This window comes from Chlorocebus sabaeus, chromosome 8 (assembly GCF_047675955.1).
Source record: "Chlorocebus sabaeus isolate Y175 chromosome 8, mChlSab1.0.hap1, whole genome shotgun sequence".
In the NCBI taxonomy this organism is placed as follows: Eukaryota; Metazoa; Chordata; class Mammalia; order Primates; family Cercopithecidae; genus Chlorocebus; species Chlorocebus sabaeus.
Window position 1 is genome coordinate 89,089,066 of NC_132911.1, and position 25,841 is coordinate 89,114,906.

A 25,841-nucleotide genomic window follows, 5' to 3' on the forward strand; every position below is an offset into this window, starting at 1 on the left:
AATTTGAAACATACTTCAGATCTTCTCTAAGTTTGAACACTTACTACCATTTTATCATTTTTATATGTGTATATACTTAACACCACATATAACTTCTGCTTTAGGCTAAAGGAAATTATTTTTAGAGAGAGAAATTCCAAAGGACAACTCGAAGTTATGGTTCACAAACTTCAAAATGAAATTAAAAAACTGACTGTTGAACTAATGAAAGCAAAAGATCAACAAGAGGATCACCTTAAACACTTAAGAACCCTGGAAAAATCATTAGAAAAAATGGAGAGACAAAAAAGGCAGCAGCAGGCGGCACAGGTATTTCTCTATTTAATGTATGAGTGGCATAGATTAACACAAATTCATAGCTTCTATCGTGAAACAAATTATACCACCTAAAAAACCTAAAAGATGTGAGGCTAAATGGAAAAAGCTTCTGTCACAAAATGCAAAGCTTCTTTCTTAGCTAATTAGCTACTATGTTTTTTCTTTTTTAAAAAAAAAATCTGTCATAGTAGGTATCTTCTTGAATGAACTTTAGATGTTAACAATGAAAGCCCTTTTATTATTGGAAAAATAGAATTGGAAATAAGCAAAAAAAAAAAAAAAAAAGATGTGAGGCTATATGCAAAAATTAAATTGCTGTTAATTTAACAGTCACAAAGCCTGTTGAATTATGTCTAAATTAACACTACTAGCTCTTAAAGCAGTTAAAAAGAAAAGTTGATAGAAATGTTGCAGGTAGTTAGGCTTTTATTTTGAGAGAGCTGGCTTTTCAAAAGGCTTTCAGGTGGTTGAAGGAATTTCATTTTCATGCTTCTGAATGGAAATTATTAAAATCTGTGATGCAAATAAGCAATAGTTAATGCTAGTGTATTTGTTCCTTCCAAGGCTGCACTTTGTGTGACTGAAACATCATTAATTTCCTAAATTTTGAAAATCAACTTAGTCACCAGACACTGTCATTTAAAAGGTACTTATGGAAATTAACATTAAAATAGCAGGGGAGATTATTATCTAAATACTGTAATTGTATGCATTTTACTCAGATAAGACTGATCCAAGAGGTGGAACTCAAAGCTTCAGCTGCTGATAGAGAAATACACTTACTTAGAACTTCCCTTCATCGAGAAAGAGAACAAGTGCAACAACTTCATGAACTTCTTGCATTGAAAGAACAGGAACACAGGTAAATGAAAAATGTATCAGGAATGTATTGGCATTTAAAAATAGAAAAAGAAAGCTACTGGTTCCCCACCACCAGTATTTAAAGATAGTGACTGAGCATTGGTATAGTCTGACAGAATCAGTTATTGGAAAATGCCATGTTCATATATGTATACATTAGAATCAGCCCTATAGCAAGAACTAGTAGCTAAAAAATGAATAGGTGCCTTTGTTATCAGTATTTGAGTAAAGATTTATAACAATATAGCTTATATTTCATTTCTCCAAACCCAGCCAAAAGTTGGTCTTTATATAGAGAGAAAATTTTTAATTGACCTCCAAGTTAATTAATTAGTAAATTAATCAGTAAATTAATCAGTATTCTTTATTCTTCTGAAGGAGGGGTCAGTGAACTTTTTCTGTAAAGGGTCATGTAGAAAATATTTCAGGCTCTGTAGGCCATACCTAACTTTGCCTTTGTAGCACAAAAGTAGCCATAGATAATACGTAAATGAACAGCATGGCTATGTTACAATAAAAGTTTATTTACAAAGAAAAAGTCTGTAGGTCACATTTGGCTGATGGGCTGTAGTTTGTCAACTCTTGCTCTGTAGAATCCGTAGTAATTTGAACACTTTCAGCTTATCTATTTCAGTTATTTACTATCCTACCAGTGAAATTGTATGATTATCATATGTTAATTGTATTTATTCCCAAACCTGTTTTGTTTTGTATCTACATAAATTTTAGTGCTCTGGGGAAAATTGTTACCATGTGTAGAAGACACAACTATAAAAGATTGGGGGAAGATGATCACAAAAATCTAGAATTTTGTACTTAGTTTCCTTTACAGGAATTTTGTACTTAGTTTGCTTTACTTACTTTCATTCCAGTTTAAAGAAACCAAAAACTGGAAATGATGGGTTTCACCTTATGGGTTTGAGTAATGCAAGAAAAGTAGTGGAGAACTGTAAAGAATGGACTAACTGGCCCAATATCAAAAGATTAGTAAATAATTTTATACTTTAACTGACTTTTTCTATTAACAAACCACCAGTGCTAATCAGACTATATTTATTGCAAGTCAAACACTTGGCCAAAGTAGTAGATACAGTGAAATATCTTATGCAAATGCACCTGAAGAATTTCTGAAGCCATAGGATGATTCTGAACTATCTCATGAAGTTAAGATTTTATATACTTCCCTTATCCCCATCACTATTAAATATACAATCAAATAAAACTCATATTATTTATACCTATCTGTGCCTAATTACTGTGTTTGAAAGCGAGAGGCCGATATTGAATTACCAATAGCGAATATAGAATATTAAGAACTATGTGAAGACCGGCCGGGCGCGGTGGCTCAAGCCTGTAATCCCAGCACTTTGGGAGGCCGAGACGGGCGGATCACGAGGTCAGGAGATCGAGACCATCCTGGTTAACATGGTGAAACCCCGTCTCTACTAAAAAATACAAAAAACTAGCCGGGCAAGGTGGCGGGCGCCTGTAGTCCCAGCTACTCGGGAGGCTGAGGCAGGAGAATGGCGTGAACCCGGGAGGCGGAGCTTGCAGTGAGCTGAGATCCGGCCACTGCACTCCAGCCTGGGTGACAGAGCGAGACTCCGTCTCAAAAAAAAAAAAAAAAAAAGAACTATGTGAAGACCTTTAAAATGTTTCTTTTCAGGTGAGTATCATCCTTTTATCTTTATATGTTTTTCACTCCAGGAAGGAACTTGAAACAAGGGAGTTTTTTACTGATACTGAGTTCCAGGATGCCTTAGCTAAAGAAATAGCCAAAGAAGAGAAAAAACATGAGCAAGTGATAAAAGAATACCAAGAGAAAATTGACGTGTTAAGCCAGCAGTATATGGATTTAGAAAATGAATTCCGTATTGCTTTAACTGTTGAAGCCAGAAGATTTCAAGATGTAAGAATTGGCACCCAGCTCTTTATTGAAAACAGAATCAGTAAGATATGGTTTGATGAGAGGACTTGTTTTAGAAACATAACTGTATTAAATGTTGGCTTCATAATCTTAAGTAAAATATATACATTCTTAGAGGCCTTAGTTTCCTCAAGTAAACAATAGCTACTATTTATTGCTCTTGCAAAAACTAAGTAAGATTATAAACGTTATAGAACATTGGGATAGGAATCAGAGAACCTGAATTCCCTCCTATTACTATAGAGTAGGGATTCGCAAAACTAAAGCCCCCAGGCCAAATATGGCCCGCTGCCTATTTCTCTTTTAAGTAAAGCTTTATTGGAACAAAGCCATGCTCATTTTTTACATATTATCTATGGCTGCTTTTCCATTACAAAAGCACAGTTGAGTACTTTCTTTTCTTTTCTTTTCTTTTTTTTTTTTTTTTGAGACGGAGTCTCACTCTCTCGCCCAGGCTGGAGTGGTGCAGTGGCATGATCTTGGCTCACTCCAATTTCTGCCTCCCAGATTCAAGCAGTTTTCCTGTCTCAGCCTCCCAAGTAGCTGGGACTATAGTCACACGCCACCACGCCTGCCTAATTTTTGTATTTTTAGTAGAGACAGGGTTTCACCATATTGGATAGGCTGGTCTCGAACTCCTGATCTCAGGTGATCCACCTGCCTCAGCCTCCCAAATTGCTGGGATTACAGGCGTGAGCCACTGTGCCCAGCCATAGTTGAGTACTTTCAACGGAGTTCATATGGCCTGGCCTGTATAGCCTAACAGTTTACTGTTTGGCACTTTCTAGAAAAAGTTTGGTAAGCCTTGATATAGAGGAATAATTGTGCTCCTCCGACCAGTCCGACCAAACATATACTAGATCCCATTGCTTCTTGCCTACTTAAAGATATGGCTTCAGTAAGCCTTCTTTCTTGCTCTCTTATATCTGCAATTTTTCCCTCTATATTGGATCATTCCCTTCAGCATACAAACATGCTGTGATTTCTCTCATCTTAAAACTCACTTGATTCCATTTCTTCCTTTGACTACTATGTTGTTTCTCTGCTTCCATTTACAACAGAACATCTCAAAATTGTGCATTTGCTGTCTTTGATTTCTCTACTTCTCTCTTCTCCAACCTGCTGTCATCTGGCTTTTATCTCTATTGCTCTACTAGCATTGTGCTATCAAAGCCACCAGCAATATCCACACTATGAAAGTTGTCAGTTAAATTTGTCCTCATCTGATTTGACCTAGGTGTAGCATTAGACAGGGTTGATAGCTTTCTCCTCTTCCATACTCTTTCTTTGCTTGGTTTCCACCATACTGCATTTCTTGGTTTTCTTGGCTTTCCATTACGTCACGTCTTTTCAGTCTCTCTTTGTTTATCTTATTTTTTCCACAATTTCATTATTGCAATGCCCAAGTTTTCAGCCCTTAAATTCCTTTTCTTTTCTATACACACTAATTCTCTTGGTAAATTCCTCCAGCATCATTATTTATCTCCAGCCTAGACGTTTTGCATGAATTTTAAACTTCTATGACTAACCACCTATTTAACATATTCTACTTCACTGCTGATTTTACTACCAAACCTTCTACTTTGACATTTCTCCTGTCCCAGTGAAAGACAACTCCATCCTTCTAGGTGCTTAAGCCAAAAACAAAGTTATGGTTGATTACTCTTTCTCTGACACTACACATTCAGTACCTCAAGAGATTCTGTCACCATTTTTTAAAAAATATACATGTGGCCAATTCTTACCACCTCTAACATAGCCACTCTATATGAAGAGCTTTCAAGTTAACCTATCTTTCCCTTACCCCCCTCTGTTTATGCCAATCCCCTACCCCCCTCTGTTTATGCCAAACACAGCAGCTAGAATGTTCTTTTAAAATACATGTTTGGTAATATGACTTCTCTCCTCAAAGACCTCCATTGTCCCTTCATTTTATTCAGAGTAGTGATCAAAACACTTCACAATCTAGCCCTCTGAGTTCATCTCCTACTACCTTCCCCTTCATTTATGCCACTCCAGTGACAACAGCCTTCTCCCTATTCCTCCAGTGTATCAGGCACATTCCTGCCTAAAACACTCCTTTCCCACACATTTGCATGGCTGCAGTCCCTGCCTTCTTCCAGTCATTGCTCCATTGTTGCATTCTCAGTGATTATGCTGGTTAAACTTGAACCCACATCTCCCAACACTTCACACACTTCACATCCTTCTAACCTTTTACCCAAGCATATAGTATCATCTAACATGATATATAATTTATTATGCTTGTTGTTATATTGTCAGTCCCTGCCACCTAGAATTTAAGCTTTACAAAAGCAAAGATTTTAATCTGTGGTATTCACTGATGCATTTCAGTGCTTAGAGCAATATCTGGCCACCCAGGCTGCAGTGCAGTGGCGCTATCTCAGCTCACTGCAGCCTCCTCCTCCCAGGTTCAAGCAATTCTCCTGCCTCAGCCTCCCAAGTAGCTGGGATTTTACAGGCGTGCACCACCATACCTGGCTCATTTTTGTATTTTTAATAGAGATGGGGTTTCACCATTTTGGCCAGGCTGGTCTCAAACTCCTGACCTCAAGTGATCTGCCCTTCTTGGCCTCCGAAAGTGCTGGGATTACAGTCATGAGCCACCGCTCCCAGCCCAAATAAATGATTTCTGGCTTTAGATTTGACACTAATTCCCTGGGTCACTTTAGGCAAATATATAATAATCATCCTGGGTCTCTGTTTCATCATCTGGAAATTAGTAGATTGAAAGAGATTATCTTTAAATCTTACTCTTTTGCTAAAACTGTGATACTATTTCCAGAAGCAAATATTTTCTAATTATTTGGAGAACTGCTATTTATAATATAATTTTGGAATATAGGTTAAAGATGGTTTTGAAAATGTTGCAACTGAGTTAGCAAAGAGCAAACACGCTCTTATTTGGGCTCAACGAAAAGAAAATGAGTCTTCCTCTTTAATTAAAGATCTGACCTGTATGGTAAAGGAACAAAAAACAAAACTGGCAGAAGTTTCTAAATTGAAACAAGAAACAGCAGCAAATTTACAGGTAAGACTTTGCAACATTATATGTTTTTAAAATTTTTATATTATTTTCTCAAGTAGGTTGTGATAATTTTAGGAAGTACACAAAAGGAACTTTTAAATGATACTAATTATATATTGCATATAAGAAAAATAGTACAACTAAAGAAATTAAACTCATGATTTCACAAATTGTATTGCTCATGAGATAGCATTTAGGTAAAATAAGTAAATTAGTTTTAAGAAACATGTTCAGTTAAATAGGTGCGAGCAGTACAGTGATACAGCAAAAATGGTGAAAGTGATACTCAAATGGTTAAAGATTGGGAAGCACCACTTGGATTGCTGATATTAATTTTGTGGTGGTGATGCTGGTGGTTTTAGGTATACTTAGATGTAATAATCATTAAATTAATGTCTTTATTGCTGTTGTCTCAATTTTAAACATTAATACTATTTTACCCAAAATTTATTTCTGGAAAGTGACTTTTAACACTATTGATATAAATGCTTGGTGAAAATTTTGAGTATTACAGGTATAGTTTCTCTTTAACAATTTTAGAGTAAAATTCAGATTGTTTAAAGGAGTGGTCTCTTAAATTCGGCTGTTTATTTCATGATCTACATTGGTCTTTAGTTAGTAAAACTAAAACTTCTAATGTAAAATTTGGTAATGTTTACTTGTATTTGCTTAAATAACATTTTTTCTCATTGTAAGATGGAAAAAATAGAAAATAAAGCACTTATTATATAATAATTCTTATTTATCTTTTCGGGGAATATACAGAATCAAATCAACACCCTTGAAATTTTAATTGAAGATGACAAGCAGAAGAGTATTCAAATAGAACTTCTCAAGCACGAAAAAGTCCAGCTTATTTCTGAGCTAGCAGCCAAGGAATCACTAATATTTGGTTTAAGGACAGAAAGAAAAGTATGGGGACATGAGCTGGCACAACAGGGTAAAATTCTCAGATTTTCAAAGGGAAAATAGCTTATTCTTATAAGTGAGCAAATCTGGGTATGGGAGACAGAAAGACTCAACTCTGCCTAAAGATGCCAAGAAAAAAGGCGACCCTTTATCTGGAAGGATAATTAGGCATTTGCCAGCCACAGGGGAATGAAGACCTCTTAGGAAATGAGAAATAGTTTATTACACCAATGAAGAAGTTATGGCTCTGATTTTTTAAATTTTTTTTCCCATGATAATTTGACAACTTTTCTGAACCATGTGTACTTTTACAAAGTAACATCTAAATATATTGTTAAAAATATATATATATATATTTTTTTGAGACAGAGTTTTGCTCTTGTTGCCCAGGCTGGAGTGTGATAGCTCAGTCTCAGCTCACTGCAACCTCTGCCTTCTGAGTTCAAGCGCTTCTCCTGCCTCAGCCTCCTGAGTAGCTGGGATTACAGCCATATGCCGCCACGCCTGGCTAATTTTTATATTTTTAGTACAGACGGAGTTTAACCATGTTGGCCAGGCTGGTCTGAAACTCCTGACCTCAGGTGATCCACCCACCTCGGCCTCCCAAAGTTCTGGGATTACAGGCATGAGCTACCGCACCTGGCCAAAAATAATTCTTATACAGTGATTTCAAGTTATTTGTACAGTATACACATTTAATTTTCTTTTCTGATATATGCAACATTTATTTTGCATGCACAAATTAAAATATTATATGAATGAAAACTATTTTTCAGTAAATCTTCAGTCTCATTCCCTTTCCAATCTCTGTAAAGCAAGAGATATATACTAGGTTGTTTTTTTTTTTTGGTTTTTGTTTTTGTTTTTTTACATTCACAGATACCTTTAAAATTATGAATAGCTAAATATTTGGGGTTTTTTTTTTTTTTTTTGAGATGAGTCTCACTCTGTTGCCCAGGCTGAAGTGCAGTTGTGTGATCTCAGCTCGCTGCAACCCTGCCTCCCAGGTTCAAGCAATTCTCCTGCCTCATCCTCCCCAGTAGCTGGGATTACAAGCATGTGCCACCACACCCAGCTAATTTTTTTGTATTTTTACTAGAGACAGGGTTTCACCATGTTGGCCAGCCTGGTTTCAAACTCCTGACCTCAAATGGTCCGCCCACCTCAGCCTCCTAAAGTGCTAGGATTACAAGAGTGAGCAGCTGCGCCCAGCCAAGATATTCAGTTGTAATGGAGCATTGTAGGAATTTTTAATATGCTCTTGTTTGTTTGAATGTCATAGCATGAATTAATATTACATATCTGAGTTACTTATTCTCAACTTTATTTGTGGTTTCAGGTTTTAAAATACCCACAAGTGTATAAGAGGCCTTTTTGTTTGCTTCCCTTTTCCTCTTCATATTGTACTATTATAAGCTATGTTTCTTTATTTAGTTTTTTTTATTATTATATTACAGTTCATTAGAGTTTAATAAGATACAAACCCCCAAAGGTGTTTCAAAGTTTGTAATTGATTATTTTTGTTTCTTAGGGTCTTCTCTAGCCCAAAATCGTGGCAAATTGGAGGCTCAAATTGAAAGTTTATCTAGAGAGAACGAATGTCTGCGAAAGACAAATGAAAGTGATAGTGATGCATTAAAAATAAAGTGCAAAATCATAGACGACCAAACTGAAACTATTAGAAAATTAAAAGATGTAAGTTTGACATTTTATTTTGGTTAAAGAGCAGATGGCAGGTTTGAAAATCTTTGGATCAAAGTATCCAAAAGTTGTGTTTCAGTGTTTTTCAACTGTTGTAAAATTTAGGGTAGACTATCATGCATTTCTTTTTATAATATTTGCCCTTTTGCTCTTAAAAATTTCTACATAATATTTATTAATTGGGAATGAACTTTATTTCAGAATTTAATGGAGAATCTTATTATGGCCTTTGGAATAACTAGAAATACCCAGTGTCAATTAAGGGTTAGGAGTCACAAGAAAATGAACATTTTATGTGTTTTTTTTGTTTTTGTTTTTTGTTTCTGTTCTTTTTCTTTTTTCTTTTTTCTTTTTTTTTATTATACTTTAAGTTCTAGGGTACATGTACACAACGTGCAGGTTTGTTACATATGTACACATGTGCCATGTTGGTGTGCTGCACCCATTAACTCGTCATTTACATTAGGTATATCTCCTAATGCTATCCCTCCCCCACCCCCTCCCCACAATAGGACCCGGTGTGTGATGCTCCCTTTCCTGTGTCCAAGTGATCTCATTGTTCAGTTCCCACCTATGAGTGAGAACATGCAGTATTTGGTTTTCTGTTCTTGCGATAGTTTGCTGAGAATGATGGTTTCCAGCTGCATCCATGTCCCTACAAAGGACACGAACTCATCCTTTTTTATGGCTGCATAGTATTCCATGGTTTATATGTGCCACATTTTCTTAATCCAGTCTGTCACTGATGGACATTTGGGTTGATTCCAAGTCTTTGCTATTGTGAATAGTGCCGCAATAAACATACATGTGCATGTGTCTTTTTAGCAGCATGATTTATAATCCTTTGGGTATATACCCAGTAATGGGATGGCTGGGTCAAATGGTATTTCTAGTTCTAGATCCTTGAGGAATCGCCACACTGTTTCCCACAATGGTTGAACTAGTTTACACTCCCACCAACAGTGTAAAAGTGTTCCTGTTTCTCCACATCCTCTCCAGCATCTGTTTCCTGACTTTTTAATGGTTGCCATTCTAACTGGTGTGAGATGGTATCTCATTGTGGTTTAGATTTGCATTTCTCTGATGGCCAGTAATGATGAGCATTTTTTCATGTGTCTGTTGGCTGTATGAATGTCTTCTTTTGAGAAGTGTCTGTTCATATCCTTTGCCCACTTTTTGATGGGGTTGTTTGGTTTTTTCTTGTAAATTTGTTTGAGTTCTTTATAGGTTCTAGATATTAGCCCTTTGTCAGATGAGTAGATTACAAAAATTTTCTCCCATTCTGTAGGTTGCCTGTTCACTCTGCTGGTAGTTTCCTTTGCTGTGCAGAAGCTCTTTAGTTTAATTAGATCCCATTTGTCAATTTTGGCTTTTGTTGCCGTTGCTTTTGGTGTTTTAGACATGAAGTCCTTGCCCATGCCTATGTCCTGAATGGTATTACCTAGGTTTTCTTCTAGGGTTTTTATGGTTTTAGGTCTAATATTTAAGTCTCTAATCCATCTTGAATTAATTTTCTTATAAGGAGTAAGGAAAGGATCCAGTTTCAGCTTTCTACTTATGGCTAGTTAATTTTCCCAGCACCATTTATTAAATAGGGAATCCTTTCCCCATTTCTTGTTTTTGTCAGGTTTGTCAAAGATCAGATGGCTGTAGATGTGTGGTATTATTTCTGAGGGCTCTGTTCTGTTCCATTGGTCTATATCTCTGTTTTGGTACCAGTACCATGCTGTTTTGGTTACTGTAGCCTTGTAGTATAGTTTGAAGCATTTTATGTGTTTAAAATATTATTTAAAAGGATAAACCATATCTAATTAACCAGAATATGAAGCATTTAAAGTTAATAAAAACAAAGTACCAATTTTTGTCTTGAAGTGTTTACAAGAAAAAGATGAACACATCAAAAGATTACAAGAAAAGATCACAGAAATAGAAAAATGCACTCAAGAACAACTTGATGAAAAATCCTCACAACTGGATGAGATACTTGAGAAGTTAGAAAGGCACAATGAAAGAAAAGAAAAACTAAAACAACAGTTGAAAGGAAAGGAAGTAGAACTTGAAGAAATTAGAAAAGCTTACAGGTATTATATAGTACAGTGTTTCCCACTGAGAAATAAAATGTGGCTTAATAATTTAATAAACCCTATTTATTTTTCAAATTACTTCTCATATTAGTACACTGAATCGGAAGTGGCATGATAAAGGAGAACTTCTGTGTCATCTTGAAACACAAGTAAAAGAAGTAAAAGAAAAATTTGAAAACAAGGAAAAGAAACTTAAAGCAGAAAGAGACAAAAGTATTGAACTACAAAAGTAAGCATTAAGTTCTAAAGGATTTGAGATCTCCTTAATCATAAACACTGTGGAATGGGTGAAATATGTATAAAGAGAGGAGGGCTAAAAATCTTGTAGGACATAGTTATTTGCCAAGAAGTTTATTTCCATTTCATCTGTAAAATGAAGATAGCAGTAGCACCTACCTTAAATTTTAGATAAGAGGTTGACATTTTATATATATATGTGTGTGTATTTATGAATAGATATAGCTTATATGAATTATCTAGTTCTTAGAACAGTGCTTGGCACATAAGAATTGCTATATGAGGCAGGCCACACGCGGTGGCTCACGCCTGCAATCCCAGCACTTTGGGAGGCCAAGGTAGGTGGATCACCTGAGATCAGGAGTTCGAGACCAGCCTGGTCAACACAGTGAAACCCCATCTTCACTAAAAATAGAAAAAATTAGCTGGACGTGGTGGTAGGCGCCTGTAATCCCAGCTACTCAGGAGGCTAAAGCCAGAGAATCACTTGAACCTGGGAGGTGGAGGTTGCAGTGAGCCGAGATCACACCATTATACTCCAGCCTGGGCAACAAGAGCGAAACTTTGTCTCAAAAAAAAAAAAAAAAAAATTGCTAGGTGAACATTTTGTTTTTATTATGATGAGCATTTTAAACTGTATTTGAATGAAAGCAGCTAGTGATGTTTTAGTTGTTGTAAGTGAAATTTAGAGGAGACTGCCAGTTGACTACCAGGGGCAGTGAGCTCCTGAGGAGGCTAGAGGACATTTAGATAGCAGTTGCCAGTACAAGCTGAGGATGACAGCCAATTTTTTTGTTTGTTTTTCTGAGACGGAGTTTCGCTCTTATTGCCCAGGCTGGAGTGCAATGGTGCAATCTGGGCTCACTGCAACTTCTGCCTCCTGGGTTCAAGCAATTCTCCTGCCTCAGTCTCCCAAGTAGCTGGGATTACAGGCATGCACCACCACACCCAGCTAATTTTTTGTATTTTTAGTAGAGACGGGGTTCCACCATTTTGGCCAGTCTGGTCTCGAACTCCTGACCTCAGGTGACCCACCCGCCTCAGCCTGACAAAGGGCTGGGATTACAGGCATGAGCCACCATGCCCGGCCAAGAGCCGATTTTAAAGAGAGGAAATAAAATGTGTACCTGGTTGCCACTGTTATGTGGGTTCCATAAAATACCCAAGAGAAAATAAGGTTTTACTGGGTTAAATAATATAACTAAACTTGTTAAAAATAATTTATACAGTTGGAACCTTCAAAATTAAGTAGCACAGCTTCATGATTAGTTCTTGTGTGAAGATAGAGTGATACAGATAACATGGCTATGGATAGCCCAAAAATCTCACTTAAAGGTAGGTTCTAATTATGTCAAATCTAATGTAACCTGGAATTTGATTTCTTGTTGTGATTCAGTCTAATGGGAAAGTGTTGTTACACTGCAGAAAGTTTTGGTTGATAGCACAGTTGTTTTCTGTTGATAGATCCTGTTCCACTTTGCTTTCAACCAAGTACTAAAACAAGAACCTTGGCTTGGAATCTGTTGCAGTTTTTTATCCTGCCAGTAACAAATTTACAGTTAAGAGTCTTTCAGATTCTAAAAGAAAGTCATATTCTATAATTAGCAAAAAAAAAACTAATAAAAATTATAAAACCTAGCAATCTTTAGACTCTTTTCCATTGCATTATTCATTATACCATTAATATAAAAATGCAGACCTGATTTTATACATGAATTGTCTTTATGACTAACACTGCTGTAAATACTTTTTAATTTAATGGAATTGTAATAAAATAAGCCAATCATTATTAATAATAACAGGTTTTACTTGTATAGCTTTTTACAATTTATAGGTTGATTTCTTCTATCTTATTTTGAACCCAATAGTAATCCTGTAAGTTTGGCAGAACAGGCAGGATTGTCCTGTTTTATAGTTGAAAAACTAAGCTTATGACTTGCCCCTAGTCACTTGGCTACTAAGTGGTACAATTTTAAAAAGGCTTTTGATGCATGTTCCTTATGTTCAATCTGTTATTACTGATTGCTGTACCAAAACTAGAAAATGTGTTCTTTTTATGAACATTACTTTTTTAATAGCATTATTTGTATTTATATAAAGGAATTGTTTTGCCTCCAGGATACTTTTAGCATGAAAATTTTGTGAATACCATTTAATGTGTTTTGTCCACTAAGCATTACCATAAGGAAGCCACAAATATATGTTCATAAACTGAAACCATCTGTAGTATGCACTTCTCAAATTATCACATTGAAAACTTAGAGAAAAAAGATTGATAGTAGTCATCATCTGTGAAGGTGCTTATAAACTATACCCTTAAGCCAGATGGTGGCTCACCTCTGTAATGCCAGCACTTTGGGAAGCCAAGGCGGGCAGATCACTTTAGGCCAGGAGTTCAAGACCAGCCTAGCCAACATAGTGAAACCCTGTGTGTACTAAAAATACAGAAAATTAGCTGGGCCATGGTGGTGCACAGCCTGTAATCTCAGTTACTTGGGAGGCTGAGGCATGAGAATCACTTGAACCTGGGAGCCAGAGGTTGCTTTGAGCCGTGATCATGCCACTGCACTCCAACCTGGGTGACACAGCCAGACCCTGTCTCAAAAATAAAATAAAATTAAATTAAAAACTATACTCTAAGACTCAAAATAAATTGGGAAACAGAATACTCTTAACTTGCAGAAAATGAAAATGTAACAAATATTAGTGATATATGATCCTAACCTAATTGTTACCCTAATAGATTTTGCTAGATGATGAACTACTTATATCTTTAGTTACCCTGTAATAGCCCTTTGATATTTTCATAATACTGAGTTACATTTTCATTAGTATGAATGTGAGCCACCCAAGAAGAAATAACATCCTGATCTATACATTCACACCACATATACACATATATATGTGGGTATTCTTGTTTTTTTAAGGAATGCAATGGAAAAGCTTCATAGTATGGATGATGCCTTTAAAAAACAAGTTGATGCAATTGTTGAAGCTCATCAAGCTGAAATAGCGCAACTGGCAAATGAAAAGCAGAAGTGTATTGATTCTGCAAATTTAAAGGTACTGTAAGTAAAATTCACTTCAGTAATCAGTATATTACATGACTATAGCTAAGTAAGTTAGATCTTCGAGAATTATAAAGAGAAAAGGCAACATGATCTCATGACCAAATAGATATGAAGAATGTTACCAAAACTATCATGAAACCAGGGTAAAATGTTAGTAATACTTAGATTAATTGTAGAACATAATTCTAATTTCTAAACAAAAATTGTACATTGGATTCTAATGTGTACTTTCTCTGCTCTCTGGATAAAAATTTCATATCTAATCTTGGATAGAAGTCTGTTTGGTTACACATAGGCAGGGTGAGAATCGGAATATATTAAACATAATCCATCACCATCTTGGAAAAAGTTATCAAAGAGTACTAGGGTTCAAGACTATCAACTTTATTATCTCAATATGATTAACAAAGTAATGAGTTTAGAGTGATGCTAAATCACAGGCAAACGTCAGAAGCACCTATGAAGCTTTTTAATAATACGTACTCAGGCCGGGCTCGGTGGCTCACGCATGTAATCCCAGCACTTTGGGAGGCCGAGGTGGGCGGATTAGGTCAGGAGATCAAGACCATCCTGGCCAATATGGTGAAACCCTGTCTCTACTAAAACTACAAAAATTAGCTGGGCGTGGTGGTGGGCACCTGTAAATCCAGCTACTCAAGAGGCTGAGGCAGGAGAATGCCTTGAACCCGGGAGGTGGAGGTTGCGGTGAGCCGAGATCGCGCCACTGCACTCCAGCCTGCTGACAAAGCAAGATTCTGTCTTTAAAAAAAAAAAAAAAAAAACACCGTATTCATGAACTTCCCCTCAGAGACTCATTCACTAAGTCTGAAGTCAGACTCAGGTATTTTTTTTATTTCACAGGTGATTCTTATGTGACCTCTCTGGTGAGATAATTATGAATTTCCATTTTTTCCTGCTTCTGAAGTGGTAATAAGAAACTAAGGTATCTGTAAAACTGGAGATACAGAAATCAGCAACTATAAAAGAGTGCACCAACAGAAAGGCAAAGTAATGCTCCATATAGAAATTATATGACTGGGTGCCGTGGCTCAAGCCTATAATCCCAGTAGAGGCTGAGGCTGGTGGATCAGTTGAGCTAAGGAATTCAAGACCAGCCTGGCCAACATGGGGAAACCCCATCTCCACTAAAAATACAAAAATTAGCTGGGTGTTGTGGCACATGCCTGTAGTTGCAGCTATTTGGGAGACTGAGGTCACAGGAATCACTTTAGCCTAGGAGGCGGAGATTTCAGTGCTCCAAGATTGTGCCACACTGCACTCCAGCCTAGACTACAGAGTGAGACCCTGTCTCAAAAAAAAAAAAAAAAATCATAATCATAATCAAGGTTGTTGTTTAAATGACATTATCCTCAGGACTCTGTGCAAAGAAAAAGAAGGAGTAAGGTCTTTGGAAATAATCGCAATAAGAGTATAACTTGTCCAAAATTTAGTCTTTTGTTTCATGTGAACAGATAATCCAAATATTTTACTTAAAAACTACCAAATGCAGGCCAGGCGCAGTGGCTCACACCTGTGATCCCAGCACTTTGGGAGGCCGAGGTGGGTGGATCATCTGAGGCTGGCAGTTCAAGACCAGCCTGACCAACATGGAGAAACCTCATCTCTACTAGAAATACAAAATTAGCTGGACATGGTGGCACATGCCTGTAATCCAGCTACTCAGGAGGCTAAGGCAGGAGAATTGCTGGAACCCGGGAGGCAGAGGTTGCAGTGAGCCGAGATCACACCATTGCACTCCAGCCTGGGCAAAAGAGTGAAACTCTGTCTCAAAATAAAAAAAAGCTACCAAATGTAGGCTGGGCATGGTGGCTTAACACCTGTAATCCCAACACTTATTAGGAGGTTGAGGTTGAGGTAGAAGTATCACTCAAGACCAGGAATTCAAGACCAGCCTGGGCAACATAGCAAGATCTCGTCTCTACAGAAAAAAAAATGTGTTAATTATCCTGGCATAGTGGTACACGCCTGTGGACCTGTCTACTCAGGAGGCTGAGATGTGAGGATTGCTTGAGCCCAGGAGTTCGAGACTATGGTGAGCTATGATTATACCACTGCACTCCAGCCTGGGTGACAGCAATATCCTATCTCAAAATTTTAAAAATCTACCAAATGTTTAACAAGGGTATATCAGGTAATAACTAAATAAGGATTAAACCTTAAATAAGGTTACAGGTAATACTAAATAAGTTAATACTAAGTAAGGTTTAAGTATTAATGTCAATACTAAATAAGTTTAAGGTTTAAACACTTAAGGGAAGTATTTCAAGTAATATCAAAGGGAAGAGTTTTAGAAATAGCACTAGAGCTTAAATATGATATATGATCATTGGGTTTGTAGGCCGGGGATTATGAGGTATCAGATAGTGGTGATTATTTAAATTAGGAGAAATACTAGTTTTCTAAGGCAAAAGAGATTGAGAGATCTATATTAGGGGTTAGGAAGCATGAAGTAAACATAAAAAGATGGTCATATTGGTAACATTATCAGAAGTGTTACGATATCATAGGAAAGACAATTTCAATTAGAAGTTAACGATATCAACTACAGCTACTCCTAGGAGAATGTAGGTTAGGAATAAATGATAAAATGATCTCTCAAAAAGATGGCAATATATAACCACCAACAGCATTTTTAGAAAAGCTGTAGGCACTACATTAAAGATAGGGTTTCTTTGGGGAAGGAGGTTATTTCAGTTTTAAAAATCTATAAGGAACTGGTGTTTAAGCTGAACTTGTGACTCACCATTGATAAACAGCATAGGACTGTAGAAGGATTAATCAAAAGCATGGGATTTTGTCCTAGCTATGATATATAGAAACTGTACAACCATAAACAAATTTTCTAAGCTCTAAAATAGAGTTAAAATTTGTGTGTGTGTGTGTGTATGTGTCTGTGTGTGTATATATATATATTTTTTGGAGATGGAGTTTCACTCTTCTTCTGGCTGGAGTGCAATGGTGCTATCTCGCCTTACTGCAACCTCCACCTCCTGGGTTCAAGTGACTCTCCTCCTTCAGCTTCCCGAGTAGCTGGGTTACAAGTATACCACCACACCCGGCTAATTTTGTATTTTTAGCAGAGGCAGGGTTTCACCATGTTGGCCAGGCTGGTCTCGAACTCCTGACCTCAAGTGATCTGCCCACTTCAGCCTCCCAAAGTGCTGGGATTACAGGTGTGAGCCACCACACCTGGCCAAGTTAAAATATATTTCCATGTCTTGGCCAAGCGCGATGGCTCACGCCTGTAATCCCAGCACTTTGGGAGGCCAAAGTGGGCGGATCATGAGGTCAGGAGATCGAGACCATCCTGGCTAACATGGTGAAATCCCCATCTCTACTAAAAATACAAAGAAAAAAATTAGCCGGGCGTGGTAGCGGGTGCCTGTAGTCCCAGCTACTTGGGAATCTGAGGCAGGAGAATAGCATGAACCTGGGAAGCGGAGCTTGCAGTGAGCAGAGATCGCGCCACTGCACTCCAGCCTGGGCAACAGAGCGAGACTCCATCTCAAAAAAAGGAAAAAAGAAATATATATATATATATAGAGAGAGAGAGAGAGAGCCATGTCTTTTTCACAAGAAGTTTATGAAAACTAAGTAGATAATATATTAATGCATGAAAGTACTTTGTATACTGTATAAATACTGTATTTTTCCTATTAGCATTTGAGCAAGTTACATTTTACTGTCATTTCTTCAAATACATCACAAATTTCAAAATGTGTAAGAATAAATTGTGGACCTTTTCTTTCAGAATGCATTTTAAAAATACATTTTCTTTAAGAAATTAAAATGTAAAATTTACATGTCAATTTAGGTCCATCAAATTGAAAAAGAAATGCGTGAACTTTTGGAAGAAACGTGCAAGAACAAAAGAACAATGGAAGCAAAAATTAAGCAACTTGCTTTTGCTTTAAGCGAAATTCAGCAAGATATGTGATGGTTCTGAGAATGAATTTAATTGAAATGGACCAGCAGACCTATTGTAAAAATGATTAAATATTGTAATAGTAGTAACTGCTATGACTTTGAAATGTCTCTTTCTACACATTTCATTATGAATATATTTTTAAAGACTTTTGATCAAGTATTTATTAATTGTATAGGTTTTTTTATAATAAATTGTTGACAGTTTTGTCTATTCGGAAAAAACTGTCATAACTAGACTTAGCATTTTTCTTGTTTTTGTACTATATGTTGTTTGGTAATTACACATTTGCCTACAGATTTGTAAATGAAAAGATTAGTATTTTGACTATATGAGGTGAAATATTTTAATCGTCTTATTGTGATGATGAAGAACTAATTATATTTATTGTCTTTTAGTTGATGTAGCTCAATTCTTTTAAAGTGCTTATGTTGCCAAAAAGCATTTGAAATCTGTATGATAAAAGATGTGGAATTCTTAAGAAAGTATATGTAGCCATCTCCACATCACTCATTATGACCCCTTTTTTTATAATGCATATATCTTTTCATTACAGATTACATTTAAGGTTTTATAAATATTGTCTGTTCCTGAAGAGGAACACCACTGTTCTACCTTCATTCTCCCTTCTAGTCACTGTATATGAAGAAATTCTGATATTGTAACTGGAAGCAGTAACTCATTTCATTCCATACCAGGTCATTACGGTATTACTATTTCACTTTTGTCAGATCATATGCTATGTATGCAGAACAAAAGTCTGAAGTACTATGCCCCTCTTCTATTTCTAAAAGGAAGAAAATATACATTTTCTTGATATCGGTACTGAACTAAGATTTTAAAAGTAAATGGAACAAAAATAATTTAAGTGCTTCATAAGGAGGAGGCCCCATTTCATTATAGATAATCTTTGTGTTGAAATTTGTGAGACAACATCAAACATAACAACATGTATAATAGGAGTCTTAGAAGAGGGGTGAATATTTGGAGAAGTAATGGCTGAAAACTTCCTCAGTTTGACTTAAAATACCCTACATGGCTGGGAGCAGTGGCTCATACCTGTAATTCCAGCACTTTGGAAGACCGAGGCAGGAGGATTATTTGCACCCAGGAGTTAAGACACCAGCCTGGGCAACATAGTGAGCCCTGTCTCTTAAACCACAAACAAACAAACAAAAACCTACAAATACAAGGTTTCAGTAAAGCCTGGGGTAAACATAGAACGACATCTAGACTTTATAGTGAAACTGTTAGGGAAGCTCTTGAAAGGAGCAAGAAAATATTCTCATACAGAGGAACAACAGTTTAACAGCTGACTTATCAGAAACAGTGGAGGCCAGAAGCAGTGGCAATGTATTTGACATGCTGGAAGAAAAGGAACTGAATCTAGAATTCTACAGCTAGCAAAACTGTTCTTCAAAGTAAATGCGAAATAAAGACATTCTCAGATTAATGAAGACCAAGAAAGTGTATTGATAGCCAGCCTGTCTTAAAAGCTGAAGAAAACCTAAAGGCTTCAAAGAAATGATACCAGAAAGTGACTCAAATCCATTGAAAGAAATTAGTATTATAAAAAGTAAAATATGTGGATAAATTTTTACATAAAAGACAATGTATTTTTCTTCTTTTAGCTAGAAGACACAAAGCAATGATAGCTATTGTTGAATTTATAAAATATGTAACACGACAAAAATGGCATAAAGTTGGGGGAAGAAAATAGAGCTATATTTCAGAAAAGTTTACCGGATGAAATTAGTAAAGATGGCTGCATTAAATTAAAATGCATATTGTCATCACTAGAACAGCCACTAAGAAAATAATACAGTTTAAAAATGAACACTGGAAATTCCACCTCTGGAATAACTAAATAAGGACTTCTGCAGACCTGTTTCCCACCAAAACCTTAACTGGTGAAAAGTACTTTAAAACAGCCATTTAAAATCACTGAAAATTATCCTTAGGGTATACAGCAAAAGAAGAAACATTTATTTGAGAAAAATTTAAATTCAGTAAGAATGGCAAAAACCTGTGGCACTGAACCAAGATCATGTCTCACCCTCAGCTCAGCCCGATGGCAGCTCCACAGTAAATGGAGCTCCTGGCCAAGAAGATAAGATTTCCTCTCCACTAACAAATACGATATTTCACCAGCTGGGCAGGCCATGAGCATTCCTCGTGTGTTTCAATAGGGTTATAACAAAGGCTAAATTCCTGGTACACGTGACAAAACTGTAGGGGGCTCTCTTCCTTCCATGCATAGGGCAGGCCAAGAGTACCAGGAGCCCAATTACCCTTTCCCCAACTCATAAGGTAAAGACATTTTATAATGGTAAAATGTTAATCCATCAGGAAGTTGTAATCAGTGATACCTAACAAGAGAGCCCCAATATATATGAGGCAAAAACAGACTTTAATGGAGAAATTGGTTATTAAACAATAGTGACAAGTACTCCACTTTCAATCATGGATAGAACAACTAAGCAGAAGATCAACAAGAAAATAAAAGACATCAACACTATAAACCAACTAAGCTTAGCAGACATCTATACAACATTCTACTCAACAGCAGAATACTGTTACATCTGTATCAAAAGCACATAGAACATTCTGCAGGATAGATAACATGCTAGGCCATGAAATGAACCTCTGTAAATTTTAAAGTGCTGCAGTCATACAAAGCACATTCTCTGACCACGAAGGACTGAAATTAGAATAACAACAACAAAAACTGGGAAATTTACAAATATGTGAAAATTTTAAGACACTTCTAAATAAGCAATGGGTCAAGTAAGAAACCACAAAAGAAATTTAAAAATTGTTTAAGGCTGGCCAAGGGCAGGGGCTCACTCCTGTAATCCCAGCACTTTGGGAGGCTCAAGCAGGCAGATCACGAGGTCAGGAGTTCGAGACCAGCCTGACCAACATGATGAAACCCCGTCTCTACTAAAAATACAAAAAGTGGCCGGGTTTGGTGGTGCATGCCTGTAATCCCGGCTATTCAGGAGGCTGAGGCAGGAGAATAGCTTGAACTGGGGAAGTGGAGGTTGCAGTGAGCTGAGATCGCACCACTGCACTCCAGCCTGGGTGACAGCATAAGACTCCATCTCAAAAAATTAAGGCTGCCACCACTTCCAACACCCACATGGAGGCTGGCAGCCCCAGCTGATCAGCACCCCACCACAGCCAACAAGTATACAGTCTGCTGTGCTGCCACTGCCACTGGCATGAATTAACAAGCATGGATCCTGCTGCCACCACTTGATAAAGTGCTTTGGATGAAACCACCCTAAAGAGTGTTGTGGCCAGCCATCTGGGAACACTTTGGTACTTCCAGCATGGTGAGTTCACAACCTCAGAGGGCCAGAGAATAAAGTCAGGGGCCCAATACCAGCCCCTCAGACTTAGAAGAACATGCAGCCCAGGAATACTCAGCTGAGTCCTGACCTCCCAAAAATTCCAGAAACAGCTAGTTGGCTGAACCCACCTTATACCACAATCAGAATCCCCCCCAAGGATATCAAAGAAGATAAAAGCAAAACCAAACAAACAAGAAAAGCCCCATCCAAAGGACAAGAATTTCAAACATTGAAGGAACACCAGCCCACACAGATGAGAAAGAACCAAGAACTATGAAAACCCAAAAACCCAAAATATCTTCCCTCCAAACAACTACAGGAGTTCCCCAACAATGGTTCTTAACTAAGCTGAAATGGCTGAAATGACAGAAATAGAGATTAGAGCATGGATTGGACTGAAGATCATCAACATTCAGAGATAGTTGAAATCCAATCAAGCATTCTAAGGATTACAATAAAACAATATAGGAAATAAAAGCCAAAATCACCATTTTGAGACAGAACCTAATTGACCTGATAGAACCGAAAAACTTACTTCAAGAACTTCAGAATGCAACTGCATATATTAATAGCAGAATCAACCAAGCTGAGGAAAGAATTCAAAGCCCAAAGACCTGCTCTCTAAAATAGCTCAGACAGACAAAAAGGAAGAAAACTAATGAAGAATGAACAAAACCTCCAAGAAATACGGGATTATGTAACAAAACCAAATTTGTGACTCACTGGCATCCGTGAAAGACAGGGAGAGAAAGCAAGCAACTTGGAAAACATTTCAGCATATCATCCATGAAAATTTCACCAGCCTGGCTAGAGAAGCCAGCATTCAAACTCAGAAAATGCAGAGAACCCCGCAAAATACTAAACAAGACCATCCCTAATACACATAAGTCACCAGATTCTCCAAGGCCAAATGAAAGAAAAAAGAGGCAACTCAGGGGAAACCCCATCAGGTTAACAGCAGACCTTTCAGCAAAAACTCTACAAGCCAGAAGAGAATGGGGGCCTGTATTCAGCATTTGTAAAGAAAACAATTTCCAACAAGAATTTTATTTCCAAACAAACTAAGTTTCATAAGCAAAGTAGAAGTAAGATTCTTTTCAGACAAGCAAGTGCTAAGTGACTGTGTTACCACCAGATCTGCATTATAAGCAGTCCTGATGGGAGTACTAAACAATGTTAGGAAAGATCATTACTAACCACCACAAAAACACTGAAGTACATAGACCAGTGACACTCTAAAGTAAACACACAAACAAGACTATATAATAATCAGGTAACAAGATGATGACAGAAACAAATCCATGCATATAAATACAAACTGAATGTAAATAGCTAAATGCCCCCAATTAAAAGGCACAGAGTGGGGGGCAGAGCATAGTAGAACAAAGGCAGCAAACAGCTTCTGCAGACTTAAATGTCCCTGTCTGACAGCTCTGATGAAAGTAGTGGTCCTCTCAGCATGGCGTTCGAGCTCCAAGAATGGACAGATTGCCTCCTCAAGTGGGTCCCTGACCCCCGTGTAGCCTGACTGGGAAACACCTCCCAGTAAGGACTGACAGACACCTCAAACAGGCGGGTGCCCCTCTGGGACGAAGCTTCCAGAGGAAGGATCGGGCAGCAATATTTGCTGTTCTGGAGCCTCTGCTGGTGATACCCAGGCAAACAGGGTCTAGATGGACTTCCAGCAAACTCCAACAGACCTGCAACTAAGGGGTCTGACTGGTAGAAGGAAAACTAACGAACAGAAAGGAATAGCATCAACATCAACAAAAAGGACATCCACACCAAAACCCCATCTGTAGGTCACCAACATCAAAGCTCAAAGGTAGATAAAACCACAAAGATGGGGAGAAACCAGAGCAGAAAATCTGAAAATTCCAAAAAACAGTGCCTCTTCTCCTCCAAAGGATCACAGCTCCTCGCCAGCAAGGGAACAAAACTGGACAGAGAATGAGTTTGACGAGTTGACAAAAGTAGGCTTCAGAAGGTTGGTAATAACAAACTTCCCTGAGCTAAAAGAGCATGTTCTAACGCATCGCAAGGAAGCTAAAAACCTTGAAAAAAGGTTAGGTGAATGGCTACCTAGAATAAACAATGTAGAGAAGACCTTAAATGACCTGATGGAGCTGAAAACCATGGCACGAGAACTTCCTGAAGCATGGATAAGCTTCAATAGCTGATTTGATCAAGTGGAAGAAAGGATATCAGTGATTGAAGATCAAATTAATGAAATAAAGTGAGAAGACATGATTAGAGAAAAAAGAGTGAAAAGAAATGAACAAACCCTCCAAGAAATATGGGACTATGTGAAAAGACCAAATCTACGTTTGATTGGTGTACCTGAAAGTGACGGGCAGAATGGAACCAAGCTGGAAAACACTCTTCAGTTTACTATCCAGGAGAGCTTCCCTAATCTAGCAAGGCAGGCCAACATTCAAATTCAGAAAATACAGAGAACACCACAAAGATACTCCTCGAAAACAGCAACCCCAACACGCACAATTTTCAGATTCACCAAGGTTGAAATGAAGGAAACAATGTTAAGGGCAGCCAGAGAGAAAGGTCGGGTTACCCACAAAGGGAAGCCCATCAGACTAACAGCGGATCTCTCAGCAGAGACCCTACAAGCCAGAAGAGAGTGGGGGCCAATATTCAACATTCTTAAAGAATAAATCCAGAATTTCATATCCAGCCAAACTAAGCTTCATAAGTGAAGGAGAAACAAAATCCTTTACAGACAAGCAAATGCTGAGAGATTTTGTCACCACCAGGCCTTCCTTACAAGAGCTCCTGAAGGAAGCATTAAACATAGAAAGGAACAACCAGTACCAGCCACTGCAAAAACATAGCAAATGGTAAAGACCATCGATGCCATGAAGAAACTGCATCAATTAATGGGCAAAATAACCAGCTAACATCATAATGATAGGATCAAATTCAAACATAACAATATTAACCTTAAATTTAAGTGGGCTAAATGCCCCAGTTAAAAGACACAGACTGGCAAATTGGATAGTCAAGACCCATCAGTGTGCTGTATTCAGGAGACCCATCTCACACGCAAAGATGCACACAGACTCAAAATAAAGGGATGGGGGAAGATTTACCCAGCAAATGGGGGAAAAAAAAAAAGGAGGGGTTGCAATCCTAGTCTCTGATAAAACAGACTTTATACCAGTAAAGATCAAAAGAGACAAGGCCACTACATAATGGTTAAGGGATCAGTTCACCAAGAAGAGCTAACTATCCTAAATATATATGCACCCAATACAGGAGCACCCAGATTTATAAAGCAAGTCCTTAGAGACACACAAAGACACTTAGACTTCCACACAATACTAATGGCAGATTTAACACCCCACTCTCAGTATTAGACATATCAACGAGACAGAAGGTTAACAAGGATATACAGGACTTGAACTCAGCTCTGCACTAAGCAGACCTAATAGACATCAACAGAACTGCCCACCCCAAATCAACAGAATATACATTCTTCTCAGCACCACATTGCACTTATTCTAAAATTGACCACATAATAGTAAAACACTCCTCAGCAAATGTAAAAGAACAGAAATCACAACAAACTGTCTCTCAGACCACAGTGAAATCTAATTAGAACTCAGGATTAATAAACTCACTCAAAACTTCACAACTACATGGAAACTGAACAACCTGCTCCTGACTGACTACTGGGTACATAATGAAATGAAGGCAGGAATAAATATGTCTTTGAAACCAATGAGAACAAAGGCACAACATACCAGAATCTCTGGGACACATTTAAAACAGTGTGTACAGGGAAATTTATAGCACTAAATGCCCACAAGAGAAAGCAAGAAAGATCTAAAATTGACACCCTAACATCACAATTAAATGAACTAGAGAAGAACAAACACATTCAAAAACTAGCAGAAGGCAAGAAACGACGAAGATCAGAGCAGAACTGACAGAGATAGAGACACAAAAAAACTCTTCAAAAAATCAATGAATCCAGGAACTGATTTTTTTTTGAAAGATCAACAAAATAGACTGCTAGCAAGACTAATAAATAAGAAAAGACAGAAGAATCAAATAGACGCAATAAAAAATAAAGGGGATATCACCACCAATCCCACAGAAATATAAACTACCATCAGAGAACATACTATAAACACCTCTACGCATATAAAATAGAAAATCTAGAAGAAGTGGATAAATTCCTGGACACATACACCCTCCCAAGAGGAAATCAGGAAGAAGTTGAATCTCTGAAAAGGCCAATAACAAGTTCTGAAAGTGAGGCAATAATTGCTAACCTACCAACCAAAAAAAAGTCCAAGACCAGATGGATTCACAGCCAAATTCTACCAGAGGTACAAAGAGGAGCTAGTATCATTCCTTCT

The 25,841-nt window shown here is 37.5% G+C and overlaps 1 protein-coding gene across 2 annotated transcripts in view; it reads left to right on the forward strand.

Annotated features, from left to right (window-relative positions):
• LRRCC1 (leucine rich repeat and coiled-coil centrosomal protein 1) overlaps positions 1–18,681 on the forward strand; it is a 41,265-nt gene extending 22,584 nt beyond the window's left edge. Inside the window, exons 10-19 of one of the 2 annotated variants that reach the window (XM_008000994.3) lie at positions 105–309; positions 1,041–1,180; positions 2,887–3,088; positions 5,973–6,158; positions 6,921–7,095; positions 8,596–8,759; positions 10,638–10,846; positions 10,941–11,078; positions 14,014–14,149; positions 17,993–18,681. In XM_008000994.3, the coding sequence (XP_007999185.3) occupies positions 105–309; positions 1,041–1,180; positions 2,887–3,088; positions 5,973–6,158; positions 6,921–7,095; positions 8,596–8,759; positions 10,638–10,846; positions 10,941–11,078; positions 14,014–14,149; positions 17,993–18,115 (1,678 nt within the window). In that variant the 3' untranslated portion in view covers positions 18,116–18,681. The remainder of the gene's footprint in view (positions 1–104; positions 310–1,040; positions 1,181–2,886; positions 3,089–5,972; positions 6,159–6,920; positions 7,096–8,595; positions 8,760–10,637; positions 10,847–10,940; positions 11,079–14,013; positions 14,150–17,992) is intronic. The other variant, XM_038000330.2, reaches the window with a different exon arrangement.
• The last annotated feature ends 7,160 nt before the right edge of the window (positions 18,682–25,841 follow it).